The sequence below is a fragment of the Phaenicophaeus curvirostris genome, chromosome 1 (genome assembly GCF_032191515.1).
Source record: "Phaenicophaeus curvirostris isolate KB17595 chromosome 1, BPBGC_Pcur_1.0, whole genome shotgun sequence".
Lineage (NCBI taxonomy): Eukaryota > Metazoa > Chordata > Aves > Cuculiformes > Cuculidae > Phaenicophaeus > Phaenicophaeus curvirostris.
In genome coordinates, this window is record NC_091392.1 from 47,290,445 (window position 1) to 47,310,082 (window position 19,638).

The window sequence follows — 19,638 nt, forward strand, 5'->3', positions numbered from 1 at the left end:
AATGGCCATATTCCCAACTTCTTGACTACATTAAAACTTTTGTTCACAACCAAATGCTTTTTACAGATGCTTGCTTAAAGGATCTGAATATTTTTCTGGTGTTCGTAGGGATAGCAGAACAGGGGCCATTTTCAGTGTACATAGATCAATGTAAAGAAAGTGAAGTAGGGTTTGCTACTAGCCTTAAAATACCTTTGCTTAATGTTCAGCTTTCCTATATGTTTTCAATGTTAACTTAGACAAACAGGTTGATCTGTAATTTAGTTTTAATAATAATAATAGTGTAGGAGTTCTACTTCCTTATAATCCAACTGCTTTGAGATAAATTTTTTAGAGCAGTTGGATAGTCTGACACTCAGCTGCTTAAATGGGATAGTGCATATGGTGAAACTGGTGATGGCTTTCCTCTTGCATTTTTGATTACTATTGTTTCACCAATAACAGTAGTTACATCACCTGTGTGAAAGTACAGAGACAAGATAAGTAATTTTTATTGCTGCATCTTTTTGCGCATGTGTAATTGTGGTTAGAACTGGGACCAAAGGTTGTTCAAACAACATTAGACATCCTGAACGGAAGAACACGCATCACCTTCATCTTGCCTCAGAAGCCTTGTCAGATTCTCCTCTGTTAAGTATAGCTTTGGCTCTGGTTATGAAGGAATGAAATCAGCTTGGAGAAAGTCATGGAAACCTCTGACAAATACATGATGTGTTCCTTGGCACATTAATAATCAATCATCTGGAGGAGAGAAGACAGTGCATTTTTCTCAGTGGGACTCCTCAAGCAGTAGGAAAGCAAAACACCTTTACTGGCTTTTCATGGATGTGGTAGGAGAAAATGAAGCTTTGCAACAGTTCTTTGAAGGTAAGAGTCAAGTTTTAAGAGAAAGTCTTAATTTCTGGTGGCAGCAAAAATACAGTAATTGTTTGAGGTTAAGTGAAGAAGAAAGGAAGAACTCCAACCCCTAAATCTCTGTTTACACAAAGCTATCGTGTAAGGTGATACTAGAGTGGAATGGTGCAAGTGGTACTGCAATGCTTTTTTCCTTTGTGCTTGAACTGAAGACCAATGGGAAAGTGGACCCAGCAGAGCCTGCAGCACCACCATGATAATTGCTAGGCATAAAAACTGGGAAGTAGCTGAGGTCTCCATGCAATTTATCACTTCTGAAATCTTAGTGGTTTTCATGAGGTTAGAGAGCTCTCCTTGCTCTATCATGTCAGGCTAAAGAGGGTTTTCTTTCCACTAGTATCATTCAGAAAAAGGCCTGATTATAAGTAGGAAAATGATAATACTGGCAGTATTGGCTCTTATTTCTTTTGTCTTTTGGCTGGGTTCTGTCCTTTTGCCTATTTTCCTAAGTGCATTTCATATTCAAGCAACCTGTTAGTCTCCAGCCTTTCTCTTCCCACAAGATTTACTTTCTAATAGGTTCATTAATCAAACTGCATTTTTCAGGCCATGCCATAATCTGATTCAAAATGGCTGTCAAAGGCTTATGTATTTTTTACCATTTTACTAAATCCTTTCTTTTCCTTCCTCCTTGCTTTTTTTATTTTTTTTTGAAAAATATAAATTAACCTTTCAATTCCAAGCTTCTCTTTCTGTACTTGTTTTCCTTCTATTACCTGTGTGGATATTCATGTGATTCTGATCTCAGAGTAACTTGGAAAACTACTTCTGGTTTTGGATAATGTAGACTATTTTTCTTTTGCTGCATTTAATTTCCATTGTGCTAAATAAGTGATTTTTTTTTTTCTGGTGCCCTGGCCTGTGTGAGAGGTGGCAACTCAAACTTTTCAGTTTTAATTTCAAACTAGGAAATTAAAGATTCACCAGCATTGATCAAGAAAACATATTTAAGCCAAGAAATTTTAATCAGTGAACCACAGCCTAAGGCTGCTAGCCAGCAAATATAGTGTTATAGATGTTAGAGAATTCAAACCACGTTTAAGTTCACTCTGAGTCATGGATATCAAAAGTGAACAAACTTCCTTGGCTTTGCTTTCAGCAAGATGTTTGATTCCATCAATGTATTTGTTCAAGTACTGCATCTATAGCTGTTAAATACTCAGGAATTATATAAAAAGCATTATAGTCAGAACAATTTTTAGGGACTGACTTGATAACAGACCCCTGGGGAGTCTGGGCTGGGGCTCTGGGACTAGGTTATGTTGCATTTCATGATGATACTATTGGTAGACGGTATCTCAGATATTTTAACTGTATGAGCTCTTTTAACTAGAATTACTAATTTAACTCTCTAGAAGGTTGTTTGGCAAGTTTGGCTGGGCAAGCATGAAGAGGAGAATTTCATTTAATTGCAGGAAAAGAACATCTTTGGAGGTTGTTTTATTTCAGTAATCTATGGCTTGGCTGTGTAGCGCTAGAATGCAACAAAGGTCTGCTAGCACAGTGCAGTGTGCAGAAGTGCTGTTAGATGGCTGAATTTAATTACTTCAACAATGAGATGTGTTAAGGTTGCAGGAGCTTATTGTTCTTTTATTCAGCAGTTAGTAGCCAGCCTCCTCTTGCTGCTAAACCGTAGGTAAATCTGAAAAGGGAGCAAGCTGGTTTAAAGCAGGGCTTACTTTCTTCAAGTAGGGGTCAGCTTCACTGAATCTAAGGCCAACTTTAACTGCCAGCCTCTCTCCAGCTTAGCACTATGGCTTGTGGGTTGGCTTTATAACGCCACCTCATAAGGCAAGAGCAATAAACTACTAGTTCTAACTTGATGGCCTCCAAGATTAGGCATAGTAGTGCTAGCACGTTCTGTTTCAAGGCTGCAAAGAAGCAGAGTTCTGCAATATCAAGTGGAGAATTGCACCACTGAGGAAGCCTCTGCTTTGTTCCTGGTTTAGTTTTGGCTTCCAAATGTATCAGCTGGCAACTCAGCAAATTTATAGATTTGCTTTGTAAGGTTATTTCAAGTTCATGAGCAAAAAGGACCATATTTTCCCCATTGCTTTGGTTCCTTACAGTGCATATTCGGTTTGACATTCGCTAATAAGATAAATTCGCATTTGCAATATTGAGAAAGGATAGTCTGAAAAGGGAGGGTTTTTTCAAGGAAAACCAAATTATGTTTGTTTTCCTGTTCGCTGCTTTGAATAGTCAATAGACTTCTTAGATTAGACAGGACTCTGCCTGGGATTTGACCTTGACTTTTTTCTCAAGAGTAAATGGCTTTCTCAAGTTGTGTGGCTGTTCTGACAAGTTCGTGTCTTTTTTCTTTGCCTAATTTCACTCCTCCCACACTATAGAGTTTATCTTTGAAGAGTTTTTACTATGATTCTGTTGAAATTAATACTTTAATATTAAAATACTCAAGTGTTTTAATCAGTAAGTTCCTATTTGTCCCAGGAAGGTTAGAGCTCCTTATTGGCTCTTGTGCCTGTCCGTGTGTACCAGAGCTATCTGTTCTTGCTGATATTATCAACGGGCTGAGAAACTGAAAGCCAATCTAGTTACACTGTTAAGCTCACTCTCCTCTTTTTTTGTTGCTGTTAAAAGGTACATTGAGGTGTTTGAAACGTGTGTATTTGCTCTCTGTGATCTAAAGAAGCTCTTAGTTGTATCACCACCTCTGCTCTTGGAATATAGTTTGGAGCTCTTGATAAATTAAGCTAGAGAAAAAAACATGCCATTAAACACAGAACACTTAAAATCCAAATGGGTGTCATACAGTTTTTAAGGATGAGAGATTGAAGTAGGAATAGAAGATGAAATGAGAAACTTAAAATATTAACGATAAGATTTGTTTCTCTAGAGAAAAGCCACCTGCCTTTACACAAGCTCCCTCCTTACCAGCTGATCTTCCTGCCATCAAATAACCGTGGTCTGTCCTATGTCCCAGCTGGCTGCAGTTCTGCCCTCAGCCCTTTCCTGTTCGTTGCTGCCATGTGCCTGAGGTTCATGTCTGTAAATGTTTGGTCGGCATGGTGGTGTTGGGTTGACAGTTGGACTTCATGATCTTGGAGGTCTTTTCCAGCCTTAATGATTTTATGATTGTATGTGCTGTCCCCGTAGATTTATTCAATGACTCCAGGTCTGTTCCAGTTAGAATGAAATGGATTATGCTGAACAGCTTGAACGGTGACCAGTACTTGGAGTCCTTTAGTATAACTGAAATTAAAGGAACGATCAGCCCTTAGTTTGGTGGTAATACTTACTTTGGTGTAAGTCAATGAAGTTCTGCTAAACTTTCCACTGAGCCCATATAGTGGAGCTTATAAAGTGCTGAGGCCTGTTTTAGTGGTAACATATCTTCAGGTGAAAATCAGTTAATAATTCTCAAGTGTAAATGTTTCCCTCGAGTTGCAAGGGCTGGTAGCAAACAAAGAGTTTGTTCTTTTGGCAAGCAGGTGTTAATGAGCACTGAGTGTTCTGTGTGACATTTTTATATCTCAAGCTGTATTTAAGGAGTGTTCCCTCTATAGACTGGCTGATTTTTTAACATAAATCTTACTACAAATAGCTGGAGTTGGCTGGGAACTTCCTGGCATCCTCCTTTAACATCAGGAAATGTTCGGTTTAGTATTTATTTTTAGTCAATACTAGAACTTTGACAATATTTTATTGGTTGTGGACTGAGTTTTTGTTTACAGAATGATTGCCCTAATAGCCTGGTAATTTGGTTACTCCTTTGGAAAACAGTAGGTCAAGCCAAATCCACAATTTCATGTAACTTTCTCTAAAATAGCTGCTCTCTTAAGGACTGCAAGGAGTTTCTGGTTCTCTGTCACCCATCCTTCACTGCATTTAGGTGCTACTGAAGAGGAGGCAGCTGATTTAAGTACACTTTTATTTAAAGCACTGTGTGGAAGTGCTGGGAGAAATAATCAAGGCAGCCAATATAGGGACTTAGACTGTTGGTTACAGAAGTGTAGAACTTAAAGTGAAGCTCAGGAGCTGGGTGACTACAACCTCATGGCTAGAGGAAAGAAGTGGATGTCTGCCAAAGAGAGAGCTACAAAGCAAGTCATGGTCAGATTAGGAGGCTAGAGTCCAGACCGCTCCTTGGGTGCATGAGGCTAGTGAATAGGGGCGGGCTAGGTGAGAATGGACAAGGAAGCAGAAGCCAGTGGTAGAGCTGACAGGCTTTAGGCTTCAGATTGAAGGAGAGGTAGCAACAGAATATCAAGCTTATGTAGAAATGGGAAAAATACAGTCATAAGATGCCTATGACTGCAGTCGCTGTTCTGCAAACAACTGTGTATGAAATTACAGTCACTGTCTTAACCTTTTGCCTTCATCAGTTTCTTGGGTAGCTGGCAGTCCCCTGCACAGTGACACTCAAGTCGAATGTGTCACCTGGTACAGCCTCTTGCCAGGTATGTCTGGGGACATTGTGGTATGGAGTGTGGACTGGGAGCAGAGATCCCCAAGTGCAAGCTGATAAAGGCTGCTGACTCCACATATCCTCCAGCCTCTCTTAGCCAGGCACGCATGGTTCCACGCAGGAAGCTGTGTTTACAGGGGCCTCTCAGCAGGAATTGTTCTGTCACATTCACACAGTTCTCTGCTCTTGCAGCCACCTAACATCCAGGTGAGCAACTGGCTTGCATACTACTTGTATCTGATAAGTTCTTACTGTGGTCAATTGACTGTGAAATGGGTGCCACCATTTAAAATAAATTTGCGTATGATCCAACAGCTCCTCCTCAGCTGAAACAGATGCCAATGCAACTACGTGACACCACTGACCTGGAAAGTACATTATGAAAGAAAGAAAGAATAAAATTCTAACCAGACGTACTAGCTCTTCTATACACTTATGAGTGGTGGCCTATCTTCTTCTTGGTGTTCTTCCCTCTTTTGCCAGCAGAGTTACTTGTTCCTTCCTTCTCTTCCTTCCCATTTAACTCTTTATGCAGAGTGGAGAGATTAAGACGGGGTGATACTTATTGTTGTCATTACTTAGCAGCAGAGCTCATCACTGGACTGAGTAATGCCTGTATTAAAGGCCTTGTCCTTGTTTGTGTCATAGCTATACTTCAAAAGTGCTTGTCTTTGATCTGAGTCAAAATAAGGAGTTCTTGGTTTTGTGGTACAAGAAAAACACTGTGTATCTGACCTCTAGTCTCGTGTTAATAACAAAATCATAACATTCTGTGTGAGGGTCAGGCAATTTGAACAGGAGGAATGGATGACAACTGAATCATTTTCCTGTGGCCTACATTAGTGAAAATTCTTTAGACATGAAGAACAAAAAGATGAGAATTCAATAAGTTTGAGGAAGGCTGCTAAGGAAAGCTGGGCTCTTTTGTATGCCCAAGCTGGTTTTGTGAAATGCTTTGCTGCTCCTTCAAGACTTTCCATGTTACCGTTTTCCTAAGACAAGTATGCTGCGTCTATCTGTTCTCCTCTGTCATGTGGAGGATGGGTTTGTATACAGTGCCAATATACTTAGATGCAGGGATCTACCAGTAGTGCACTTCCAAGTTGCTATCTCACAGTGAAAGGCAGCCAAAATTAAGTCTGCTGCAGTGATAAGCAAACAATGCTTAGATTAATCTGTGACCACAATGCAATTCAGGAGATGTTTGTTAGCAATGTGAATTTATGTATTAAGGCAGGCACATGAGGGAATTCCCATGCAAGGTGGTGGAAGTTGGTTTTTAGATGCTGCCTGAGGTTAAGTAATGTCTAAACACTGGATCAAGAACAGAGACATCAGGAAAAAAAAAACAAACCCACCAAACAATAAGCTTTATTATATGACTTCTTACCATGCATAGGCCTGATGCTAGTACAGTGAGAAAACAGTGAAAACACCACAGCATTTACTGCTCCTGTGCTCTGTGACAGTGATTAACCTCTTATGTTCTTCCACTCTGCTGCAGAGCTGAGAGGAAATGGTTGGTGTCAGCCACTAGGGACTTAGCCATGTAGCTCTTGAGTTGCAGGCTAGTCCAGCTTATCTTGTGCAGCAGTAGGACACAGCCATGCACTGGAGAGAGCAGTAACTTAAATCTCCTTATCTTGTTTACTTTCCGACTGGCTACACCCATATTTATGGGAGGCATGCTGGAGAGGTAGGGAGCCAACAAAGCAGTTGTTTTTATTTGGCTTTTTTAGAGTTCCGGGTGACATTCTACAAAAGTTGTCATGAATTCTGGAGACTTTATAATCATAAAATATGTTTATAGCCTTCAGTTACCAAGCAGCAAGGGACAAAGTACTGAACTTTTCTATTCATTAATACATTTAATATGTTAGTGGGCTGTTTTTTTCCCGGGACAATAAAAGGAAGCCACCAATCCAACTTCTAAAGCTTTATTTTTGCGTTTTAAATAAAAAGCATGAAGTATTCAACACCCCTTTTTTTTCCAGTTGCAGACTGTCTGTCACTGTGGAGCCTTAATGCCATGTATGAACTGATGTTTGCCTGGTGCTACTGTGTCATCTTCATCTTCCCCTGCACATCCTCTTTTACTCTGCACTTCCCATCATCCTTTCTTCCAGAGTGACTAAACCCCATAGCACAACCCACCTGTTACAAACAAGACAGGACAGAGTTGGTTTTCTTTTGTGTAGGAGAGTGGGCAGTGTTACTTAGACTGAAGTACCTACGATCCCCTCCCAATTCCACTCTCATAATTTAAGTCTTTTTGACGTTTTAAAATTTAGGGCAAGATATCCATGGAGCCTTGGAGAATCCCATGGTGGATACAAGTATGTTGGAAGAATTCATCAGCAGCGATGTAGAGTTTGGAACTTTGTAAGTATTACAACAACATGTACTTCCCTTCCTTAGCAGGATCTTTTAAGTTGTTTTCATCAGTGCCATGATAAAATATGAACACAACAGTCAGACCTGAAATTTGAGTTTCAAGATAATTGTGGGTCTCTTGATATTGTTACTTGAAGATGATTTGGGAAAAAGATTTACAGACAGTAATAGAAATATGGTTGTAGTGCAACAGAATGAACGATAATGAAGTCTGGGATAATTCATAACTGTTATGATGACTGTGGCAGTAAATGCAAAGCTATTATTTTAACATTCCTGTAAGTGCTATTTAGTGTTTATGTACAGAATAAGTGATATAACTGGGACTAATGTAAAATAAATTGAGAGAATAATGTAAACGTCCCAGTATGAGGGACGCAACGCTATTACTTTCATCCTAATGCTTCATTCAGAACAGAGAAACTGTCCATTAATCTCTCCTGAGACTAACATTAAGAGATACAGAAGATACATAACACAAAGGGTCACGGTCAAAGATGGAAAGTTATGCAGCACCGATCTATCAAAGACTTAACCCCCAAATCTTTCATCTAGGCACCTGTCAGCTGGCAGTTGTTCAATGCAAAATATTATTAATGGGCTGACACTTGCACTTGCCAAGCAGCAGAGCAAGAGAGGATCTTTTAAAAATAATTAAACACTGGAGTTTTCATTTTGGACATGCTCAGCAGCACACGCATTTACTTACAGTGGACTAAATGGGCTTCTACCTGCTTTGTATCATGAATACTGAATTGATACTTTCTCTGCCCATGCTGTAAAAGTAAAGAAGAATGAAGAGGTGGCTCTATATAAATATACATAACCTTTATTTGTAGAATATCTAAACATGTACCAGGCTAAACAGATTATTGAACTCCTGTACGACTACTTTAAAATACTATTCTTCTGCTTTGATACAGAAACATAGCAGAAATATAAATGTGTGTGTACATATATATATAAACACAATATTATGTAGCTTAGGTATATTAGTAGCCCTGCATCTATAATATCTGAGTATTTACATGCAAGGAAATAATCTATAAAGCCACTAGGAATCTAGAGGCTCAACAGGATTTTACACTGATAGCACAATAATCATTAATTAACGAGATTAAGAACACCTGCTGCATCATTGAATCTCTAAAAGTAAAATTATGAAGTATTTGTCTGTCTTGCAGACTCTTTGTACACAAACAGAATAGAATCTCATGATGGGCCTTACCAAAACATGCCGAAGGAGAAAAATATTAAAGTCTCCATATATATATATATATAAAAATATATAAGTACACACACAAAATGAAGACCAACATAATGGCATGTGCAGTAATGAATGCAGACTGCAGCAAAAAGTATCCTTTTACCACCAAGGTCTTGGGTGCATCTGAAAGTGCCCGTTAAAGATCGTCTTGCATCATCGGTGTTATATTTATTCTCCTCTTACACCACATGTGAAGTGCAATGTGCCTTCCTCATCTTTTCCTACAGTAATAGCTTACTCTTGAGCGGTGAAAGGAGAAGGGTTGCATGTCCTTTCCTAAGAAGGCATTTAATTGATATACTATATCTATAGTACAGAATCATTTAAACTGTAGAAGTGCAATACCACTTTTAGTGAAGTTCTATCTTGGAAACATATCCCTCCTACCTCTGTACTTTATGAATACTTTCTTTGTCCTATAAAGCATTTGTCTCTGTATTTCACTGAAATACTCTTACTTAAAGCAGAAATAGAGCATGTAAGGTGTGTTTGAAACCGGAAACATGAACTGAATATGTGGAAGGGAAGTTTTAGACTTTTATGGGGGATTCTTTTAAAATATAACAAGGCTCCTTTAGAATTCAGTAGTATGGATTAAGTTTTCCAGAGGAAAAAATGATTCAAATATTTACCAACTCTATACAAAGTTGGAAAGAATATTTAGGGCAGTAGGTATGATATTTAAAAGCATCAGAAAATTTGTTTTGAAGGCAATTAAAATTTATTCTAATGTGGAATTTTTAAACTTATTTTTTAAGAGGACTGAGGTAGTTGAAGCTAATCAAAAATGGAAGATTGTGGATGTGGCATGTTAGAAAACCAGCAGCGATACATGAAATACACAAAACCAAGTCGAAAGTAATAGGCTGTGGCCAAAAGTGAAACTGTTCTCTCTCACACCATCCAAACTCAGAAATGCAAAACCTGAAGTAGAAACAGTAGAATGAAAATCAGGAGTTCGAAATTTTCCATTGATGCTTGAAAATATTTGCTGTGTATGCGGGAACACAAGTTTTCTGAATATGAGGGTGTCCCTTTAAGCAATTTTATTTTATTCAGCTTCTGTCAGAACATCGGGCTTTAGTAAAGGAGACGTCTCTCACTATCTTGTCATCTTTCCTTTGCTCTGGCCTTTTTAGCCTAACATGTATCTTAAGCACTTATCTTTCAAGTAGTGCTTCAGAGTAGTGTTTGAGCCTACAGAGGAATACCTGGAAGGGTTAAGAGTCCATTTCTTGAACATTCATCTATTCCTAATGTAAGAGGAACCCTCTGTAGTTCCATTGAATGGCAGCAAGACAGCATAGGATTTTCTCTCCTTTAAGCTGCTTTTAAAGCACCATCATGAAGTACTGAAAAACTTGAAGTAAAACAGGAGATGGGACAAACTTGTTCCATAAAGTAACAGAAGACAGAAAGTAGAAGTCTGCTGTAGACTTAGGATGCTTTATTATCAACACAGAATGAATGAGGGGCTTTGCTACATAGTGTGGGAATATCTCTGCTTGTTGCTATGAATTACTCAGGAAGCCTAACTTAAACTGTGGTATAGTTCCAAGTTTTACTCTACAAGAGAAATCCTTTACACACCGTCTGATAGGAGAAACACTGCAAGTGTAAAAGCAAAACAGAGTATCACAGGGACATATAATACAGTATAATCAGTATAGGTACCACAGAGTAATGAATCAGGAACCTTCTTTCAAACCTCAGGCATGTGAATGGATTGAGTTGTTGGAGACAAGTTGAGGGCAAAGCTCCTAGGGTCAGCTGTAAACAAGGCAGCATTCACTTTCTGCCAGAAAATCAGGAGAGAGCAGCACAGTAAAATATGGGCAGGCATGTTTTCCTACAGAGCAGCGTGCCTGCTGTTCTTCAGAAAGTAACAATGAGAGGTCCTGTTTTCAGAGATTTACCTGTTTCAGCAAACAAAATAGTGAATATTGAAGATTGCAGGGCACACTTGAGTTGTTTGGCTTTCCATGATGACCTCTCCAAGCCAGGGGTGTTAAAGCATAAATCTTTTTGTCTTTTTCTATGTGACTCCTCATTAAAAAGGAGTCTCTATCCTCTTAGTGGACATCCTTTAGGTTCTGATACATGATAATAAGGTCTCCCCTAAGCCTTCTGTGCTCAAGGCTGAATTCTCTCAGCCTTACTTTGTCCTCTGATAATCTTAGTGGCCCTCCTCTGGACGCTCTCCAGCCTGTCCCCATCTCTTTTGTATAGCAGGGACCAAGACTGGACGCAGTATTCCAGGTGACCTGACAAGCGCTGAGACTTGCTCATGGCCTGCTGTCCTCTTGGGGTGTCCCTGCTCCAGTGCAGTGGGTCCTGGTACCACAGCCTGGGCAGGAGGATCCCCCCTGCTGCTGCCACTTGCTCACTGCAGGTGCTGAGCACCAGCTTGGCTGGTGGGGGCACTGGCAGCCCTGGGGGCACTGGCAGCAGGGCAGGGTTGAGGTGGGAGCAACTGATGGCCCCATTGTTACCACCTCACGGCTGCCTCCCTGCCCTGCACCCAGGGGCAGGCACAGCCACTCATACCCTTCCTGGTGCACCTTCACCAGTTAATGCAACGTGCGCTTGCAGTCCAGAAGGTCAACCATATCCTGGGCTGCATCAAAAGATGTGTGGTCAGCAGGTCAAGGGAGGGGATTCTGCCCCTCTGCTCTGCTCTTGTGAGACCCAACCTGAAGTCCTACATTCAGTTCTAGAGTCCTCAGCACAGGAAAGGTGTGGACCTGCTGGAGCAGGTCCAGAGGAGGTTTACAAAAATGATCAGAAGCTGGAACACCTCCCCTGTGAAGAGGCGCTGAGAGAGTCGGGTTATTCAGCTTGAAGAGAAGACTCTGGGGGGACTATGTTGCAGCCTTTCAATGCTTAAAGGGGGCTTATAAGAAAGATGAGGAGAAACTTTTTAGCAGGGCCTGTAGCAATAAGACAAGGGGTAGTGGTTTTAAACTAAAAGAAGAGAGGTGTAGACTAGATATTAGGAAGAAAGTTTTGACACTGAGGGTGGTGAAACACTGGAACAGGTTGCCCAAAGACATGGTAGGTGCCCCATCCCTGGAAACGTTCAAGGTCAGGTTGGATGGGGCTCTGAGCAACCTGATCTGGTTGAAGATGTCCCTTTTTACTGCACAGGGATTGGATTAGATGGCCTTCACGATCCGTTCCAACCCAAACCATTCTATGATTCTGTGATTATTTATTCAGGTTTCAGCAATGTATCAAGATTCTTCCTGATAAACAGGACGCTATAAAAAATGGTCAGCAGTAGTGTTTGCATTAAAACATGACTGTATGGCTTTCTTCTGTGGGGAATGAGGGGTTTTTTGTTTGTTTGGTTGGTTGGTTTGGTTTTGAAGCTTTTCTTTAAGGAGGCTGTTGGGATGGACATGTTGATACTCTTTATTTTCAATTCTTTTGTGATTAAGCCATAGAAGATATTTATTATTGGTCCCCCACTGTGTTCTTCAAAAGGGAACTGGAAGATTGTCTGGGAGCGAAATGAGGGAAGGGATCATCATCCGTGGAACCCCCACATTAAGCTTCTGGATCTTTCTGGTGTAAAAGCTCCTGATTAAAACTAAGCAAATGCACTTCTTACATGGGCAGCAGTTCCTGCTCCCCTCTGCACTTGGGCTGCCTCTGGTGGTGAGGAAGGGGCTAAAATGGGACTTACTATCATCCACTAGAGACAGAGAGCACTTTGGCCGGAGTAAGGTCTTAAGAAATCAGCTGGTGAATGAAGATACTACAGGTCTTGAACCTGTAGCCTAGAGAGAACGGTTTTAAAGTCTCTGTGAGCTCCATGTATTCAGAGTTGCTGATATGCCCCCAAGTAACTGAGGAACAGCTCACAGGAAGGAAGGAGGGTTTAAATCAGCAGAGCCGGAGAGGGGTTTGGGCAAGAGCTTGTAGGGATGGGGCTGCCCTGCAAGGGGCAAGAGATGCCATAGAAGATGATCTGATGATGTGTAAGTAACGTTGCTCCTCTGAGAAGGGGCAATAACTGTGGAGAGTAATGCTTCCTGAAGACCTTTGTCAGTAGCCTGGTTGTCCCCCTCCAGCTGCTTTCTTGTAGTCATCCTCTGTGTCTTCTCCCAGTTAAAACTAAAATCTCTTTTTCATCCCAAGGCAAAGCCAGTTGCCAGACTCCCCACCAGACTCAGGATCGGAACTGTGTTCTCCACCACAGCTCCAGAGTAGGTCACATGAATTTACCCTCTCCCAAGCTTGTAGGAAGGTTTCTTGCTTCTCTTACTTTTCCTTACATTCTTGTCTGTTTACTTCTTACAGCCCCATGGCATGACACTACGTGGGCCAGTGGGCTACAGCCTTTGCTCCCACGCCCAGCTGCTGTGGCTCCCGGCAAGCTTCCCTGCAGGTTCATGGAGACTTGCTCTGATCCCAGTGCCAGTGGACATCCCTACAGCATCCCCCAGGGCTGCTGTCTGAAGACAGAAAATGCTGTGGCTCCTTGGAATAATTCTACATCTTCCAGCTGTTTGGGTTTTAGTTATTCATACTTTCAACCAAATGCATCTCAGGTTTCTGGGTAAATGATAAAGCTTTTATGGAAAGGATGAGACAGATACCAAAAAAAAAAAAAAAAAAAAAGCTGTTATAAGATGTAGTTAAAGACTGGTGTAAAATCTCCATGAGTGTAGGGTATTCCACAGGGTGGCAGTGTTTAGACGTTTTTGAGACGCTCGTGGTTGAAGGTTTTTTTAAACATATTGATTGGCGTTCAGATTAGAAGTAGGAATGTATTTAAATTCTGAAAACTTTATGAGGCTAAAGAGAGATCAACAGGTGCTTCGTAACTGGATTATAAAAACATTCAGGCATTTGGCAATACCTATTACAAGAATTTGTCCGTAAGAATCTTGTAAGTGTTTTGACACATGAGAAAAGAAAAATTGTCGTATCTATGTAAGCACAAGTGAAATAGTATTCATGTGCCACCTGCCATATGCACCCACCAGCATGTTGTGGATGTTTAATTATTTAAAATACACTGGCGAATGCAAGCATCCAACCATGATACCTAGTAAGAATGAAATGACTGATGCAAGCCAGAGGCGAACCTCCTTGGTTATGGAGAGAGACGTTTGAAGTCATCCGTGGTAGTCCTGGGCTTGCAGATGTTTGTCCCTCTCTCTCCTGTGCAGAGCTCAATTATGTGTTAGACAGGGGCGAAGGAAGCTGGGCCTGGGTTTCTCAGTAGAACTGTTTGTGTTCTTTGTTTGTTTTGAGTACCCACTGGGCCTGACTGAGACCTGGAGTCTGGCTTGTTTTTTTTTCCCCCCGTCCAGAAGGAGTGACCATTCTATCTTGCATTTTAGAATATCAAAGCTTTGAAATAAGTTGGCTTTTTTCCCTTTGCACAAAGGAGCAAATCTCACTTTCTGGGAAAGTGGAAAACAGTTAATCAGTAGTTGCTCCTTGAGATCTCTTCATTAATATATTAGTTTAACTGCTACTTCTGTTTTCTGTCTAAGAGTGAAGGTGAGTTCACACTCAGTGCTGTTCAACTGTTCAAGATGATTCTGTGATTTTAATGCAAATGTCAGGAGATGATAAAACCATGCCACATAGGCCCTCTGTAGATTTTTAAAAAGACATCAACTTCTCTAATCATATGAAATAAAAACTAAACTAATTCATGTTTTGGAAGGAAAAAACACATAATTCAATTTTAAAAAGCCAACAACAATCTCCTCCCCCGAGCAAATCAAAAGCTGGGTGATGGTACAGTTAGAATGAGATACCTGGGTGTTCTCTTGTTATGATTCTGTAGTATCTGTATTTATACTTATGAATGAGTAATGTGATGTGTATTTTAAAAAAGTATTTCTGCAGCATCAGGCAAAAAAAGGAAGCTCTCACAATTACTGGGAGATGCCACTGATTCTCCAGTCCCATCTCAGGACTCCAACCAAGGTAATCAACTGTGTGAAGATAAAATTTAATGTTTCATACTGTAAACAAGTAAATATTTTAAGAACACAGCTCCTGCTGACTCTGACAAGGTAGTGGCATTAGCAGCCTCTACTCCACTACCAGGTTTAGAGGAATGTATCTTTTCAGTGTTTTTGCAAACCAGGACCTGTTTATCTTTGGTGAAGAGATAAGAAGCATTAGAGGTTCATGTTTTCTGAGGTTTCTCTGGACAAAATGTTCTGCCCTTCTCCATAGGTGAGCCTGCAGTACACAGGCGATACCATACTCTGCTGACTTTGCGTGGCGCTAAATTGACTGGGCAAAGAAACTGTGTTGGGTCAGCTTAACAGGGAATTAACGTGGTGGATGAGCAAACAGATTGCAGTTTATCATCTCAACTCCACATTTTTTCTACAAAGTGTATCTGTGCACAAGCTTAGTAAAAGCTGTCAGCTCTTCCCCACCCCTTCCCCAAATCAATTTGGTTCATTGTTCTATCAAGATAAAAATGCTAAGCTTATACCAATTATATAAAAAAAGCTTATCAGGCATATACAGAATGGATCAGCTTCTGTGAAGTGTGAGGCTCTCTGTAAATGAATGATTTGTAATGAACAGTTTATCTGAGGAATTTCATCCTTGTCTGTTCATGGAAAACCTGAGTTACTTGTTATTTCTTCAGAGTAAATTGTTTTTTAGAATTCAATCAAACTTTTAGAACACTTTTAATGAGTAGCAACTGTTACTTTTCCTTTGGTAGCTTTATTTGATCAGTGTTGTTCAATTGTGATGAATCCTCTAAGTCTGCCACTACTGGAAAGAGAAGATGAGCTCCTGTATCTAAAATTGCTATTCCTGTTTTTAATACTTAAAGACATAGCTTTGAAATGTGCTTTCCTTGGGAGTCATTGTTAATAAAATGTCACGGACAGATGCTATTGGAAAAAGAACACAGCCATTGGGAAAAATGTCATGGGGATCTTTTAGAAATGAGGTGTGAATTTCTTTACTGTGGGTTTTTAAAAATATTTTCACTCTGCTGTATGTCAGAAGCAGGAAACTGCAAATGAAGCTTGGGCGTGAAATGATTCCGTAGGCTCTGCCTTACTGTGCTGCCACCGGCTGTGGATGGATCTTAGCTTATATGCTTAATGACGTATTTTCTACTGTCCTTACTGTACTCCATTTATGTGTCTCTCTTATCATATTCTGCTTGGTCTTCATAAAATGTATAATATCTCAGAGAAATGCAGCTGATCCTGTCTATCTCTGAACGCTGTAAAACGTAGTCAGGAAATATTAACTAGTCAACCAGATGTAATGGTGGATGCCCATGGAAAACTGTGCCTCCTGCTCTGGGATGAAGTACCTGTTGCAGTGAGTTCGAGTATATTCAGTTTAAACATGTAGGAGAGAGAATAAAAAAACCCCATAATTATTTTGACTAATTGCTTCTTGCAATGTTGAAGCTTTACAGTAAAATGATTATCTGCCCCCCTTCCACCTCCCTCCCAATGAAACAATCCATCTTTTTGGAGAGAATTAAAAAAGGAAGTGCTGCTTGTGCAATATTTTGCAGATCAGGAAAGCTGAAAAAATTATTTTCTAGGGCAAGGGAATATAACACAATCTCTTGGAATAACAGTGAGGTTTAAATACATATGCAATATATTTATCTTTCTGTGTATGTATATGTGTGTATTTATAAAAATGTTTATGCAGGATTTTGGGCTAGTTGCAGAAGTAATAACTGAATTGTCACTATCTCTCTACAGCAACTGTTACAGAGTGTGCTGCTGAAGTGCAAGAATATGACAGTGATGGACAGAATGCAACTTTGGAAAAATGCTGTCAAGCTCTAACATGGCAACCTTATCAAGCTTCTCAGTGGAACAGCTTATTTAACTCTAGTTATGAAAAACTGTAAGCACTGATATTTTCTCTTGGAAACAGGTTTTGGGGTTTGATTTTTTTTTTGTTATTTTTTTTCCTGTTAATATTCTTTTGTAGGAATAAATTATAAGTTTGGCATTCCCTGTTCCTACTGAAAATAAGACTGGAGAGGGGGGTATAGCAAGTGTAATAAAATATGAATCAGCAGATATATCAGATAAGCAGATCTTTAAACACTAGTTGAAATTCATGCTGGTTTTTCTGGATTCCCTTCAGGGATTTAGGGAAGAGAAATGTCTTTATCTTAAAGTACCTGTTAGGTTTTGTTTATTTTTGTCAAGCACATTGGGGTAAGTAATTACTGATCATATGGTACTTTTCCCTTTAAAGGCCTAAAACATTAAAGCAAAATGGAAATAGAAGATATGTGACTTCTGGGCTCATATTCAAACCCAGGAGCTAGAGGAGCAAAATGAGGCTCCCATGATCCAAGAGGAGGTGGTCAGAGCCTTGCTGGCCCGACTGGACAGTCGCAAGTCTATGGGGCCGGACGGGATTCACCCTAGGGTACTGAAGGAGCTGGCGGATGTGCTGGCCAAACCCCTTTCCATCATCTTCCAACAGTCCTGGAAGACTGGGGAGGTCCCACTGGACTGGAGGCTGGCTGATGTTGTGCCCATCTACAAAAAGGGCCGCAGGGAGGACCCAGGAAACTGCAGGCCTGTCAGTCTGACCTCAGTGCCAGGGAAAGTCATGGAACAGGTGATCTTGAGTGCTATCATGAAGCACATGCAAGAGAACCGGGTGATCAGGCCCAGTCAGCATGGGTTCACAAAAGGCAGGTCTTGCCAGACTAACCTGGTCGCCTTCTATGACAAAGTGACCCGGCTACTGGATGAGGGAGGGGCTGTGGATGTGGTCTTCCTGGACTTCAGCAAAGCCTTTGACACAGTTTCTCACAGCGTTCTGCTTGAGAAACTGTCAGCCTCTGGGCTGGACAGGCGCACACTCTCCTGGGTGGAAAACTGGTTGGATGGCCGGGCCCAGAGAGTGGTGGTAAATGGTGTGGAATCCAGCTGGAGGCCAGTGGCAGGTGGGGTTCCCCAGGGCTCAGTGCTGGGTCCAGCCCTGTTCAATGTCTTCATCAATGACCTGGATGAAGGCATCGAATGCACCCTTAGCAAGTTTGCGGATGACACTAAGCTGGGTGGAAGTGTCGATCTGCTGGAGGGTCGGGAGGCTCTGCAGGGGGATCTGAACAGGCTGGACCGCTGGGCGGAGTCCAATGGCATGAGGTTTGGCAGGGCCAAGTGCCGGGTCCTGCACTTGGGGCACAACAACCCTATGCAGTGCTACAGACTGGGAGAAGTCTGTCTGGAAAGCTGCCTGGAGGAGAGGGACCTGGGGGTGTTGGTTGACAGCCGACTGAATATGAGCCAGCAGTGTGCCCAGGTGGCCAAGAAGGCCAATGGCATCTTGGCTTGTATCAGAAACGGCGTGACCAGCAGGTCCAGGGAGGTTGTCCTCCCTCTGTACTCGGCACTGGTGAGACCGCTCCTCGAATACTGTGTTCAGTTCTGGGCCCCTCACCACAAGAAGGATGTTGAGGCTCTGGAGAGAGTACAGAGGAGAGCAACAAAGCTGGTGAAAGGGCTGGAGAACAGGCCTTATGGGGAGCGGCTGAGAGAGCTGGGGTTGTTTAGCCTGGAGAAGAGGAGGCTGAGGGGTGACCTCATTGCTCTCTACAACTACCTGAAAGGACGTTGTAGAGAGGAGGGTGCTGGCCTCTTCTCCCAAGTGACAGGGGACAGGACAAGAGGGAATGGCCTCAGGCTCCGACAGGGGAGGTTTGGGCTAGACGTTAGGAAAAAATTCTTTACAGAAAGGGTCATTGGGCACTGGAACAGGCTGCCCAGGGAGGTGGTTGAGTCACCTTCCCTGGAGGTGTTTGGGGCACGGGTGGACGAGGTGCTGAGGGATATGGTTTAGTGTTTGGTAGGAACGGTTGGACTCGGTGATCCGGTGGGTCTCTTCCAACCTGGTTATTCTGTGATTCTGTGATATAATCTAAGCATTAGTAACTATAGACTTATACATATGATGTGCAACTATGGGTCAAAGGTTTAGAGTTTTCCTGTACAAATCAGAACTGTAAATCTTAATTTTTAGCCAGTTGATCTGGGGAAGGTGACCCAAATTCACTTTACATCCCCAGTTTTCTCCATTCTAGCATTTAATGAATGATCCCTTTTAACAAAAAGCTTTCAAGAGTGTCTGGTCAGTTCACCAGGACTGGTGCAAACAATTTGTCAGTGACTCTGCACGACTTAGCACAGTAAAGGTTAATATTCCTCTAGCTCAACCTGCTAAAAGGAATCATGGGAGTTTGGAATGTATCAGTATCGTTGCGGATGTCCACTGCATGATAGGGGCAGTGCACGTTTTACTGTATCCTGCACGACTCTTCTCTTAAAGTACTGACAAGACAAGAGAGCAAAGCAGCTCACTGTCCACACCATTCTACTCCTTGGGAGTCAGACGGGCCAAGAAACTTCTGGCTGTGTTTGTGATGTGAATTATCACTCTAAATGCACGTGGCTCCCAAATCCTGTTACATTTTCAGTCAACGACTACATGACAGCTGTAAGCTGATGGTGGGAGATTGCTCTCTTGCTGCTACCTGATTACTTGTTGGTTTCCATACACTTAGAATTTAAATTCCAGATGCAGATTTCTTGGTGGTTTATGTCAACAAAGACAATGCTGAGCGTTAAAGCATCCAAATACA

The 19,638-nt window shown here is 41.4% G+C and overlaps 1 protein-coding gene across 1 annotated transcript in view; it reads left to right on the forward strand.

Annotated features, from left to right (window-relative positions):
• The first annotated feature begins 821 nt into the window (after positions 1-821).
• The window catches only part of MYRFL (myelin regulatory factor like), a 45,666-nt gene continuing 26,849 nt past the window's right edge, over positions 822-19,638 (forward strand). Inside the window, exons 1-6 of the mRNA XM_069859953.1 lie at positions 822-867; positions 7,636-7,726; positions 13,149-13,216; positions 13,311-13,569; positions 14,866-14,957; positions 16,733-16,880. Of these exons, the coding sequence (XP_069716054.1) occupies positions 822-867; positions 7,636-7,726; positions 13,149-13,216; positions 13,311-13,569; positions 14,866-14,957; positions 16,733-16,880 (704 nt within the window). The remainder of the gene's footprint in view (positions 868-7,635; positions 7,727-13,148; positions 13,217-13,310; positions 13,570-14,865; positions 14,958-16,732; positions 16,881-19,638) is intronic.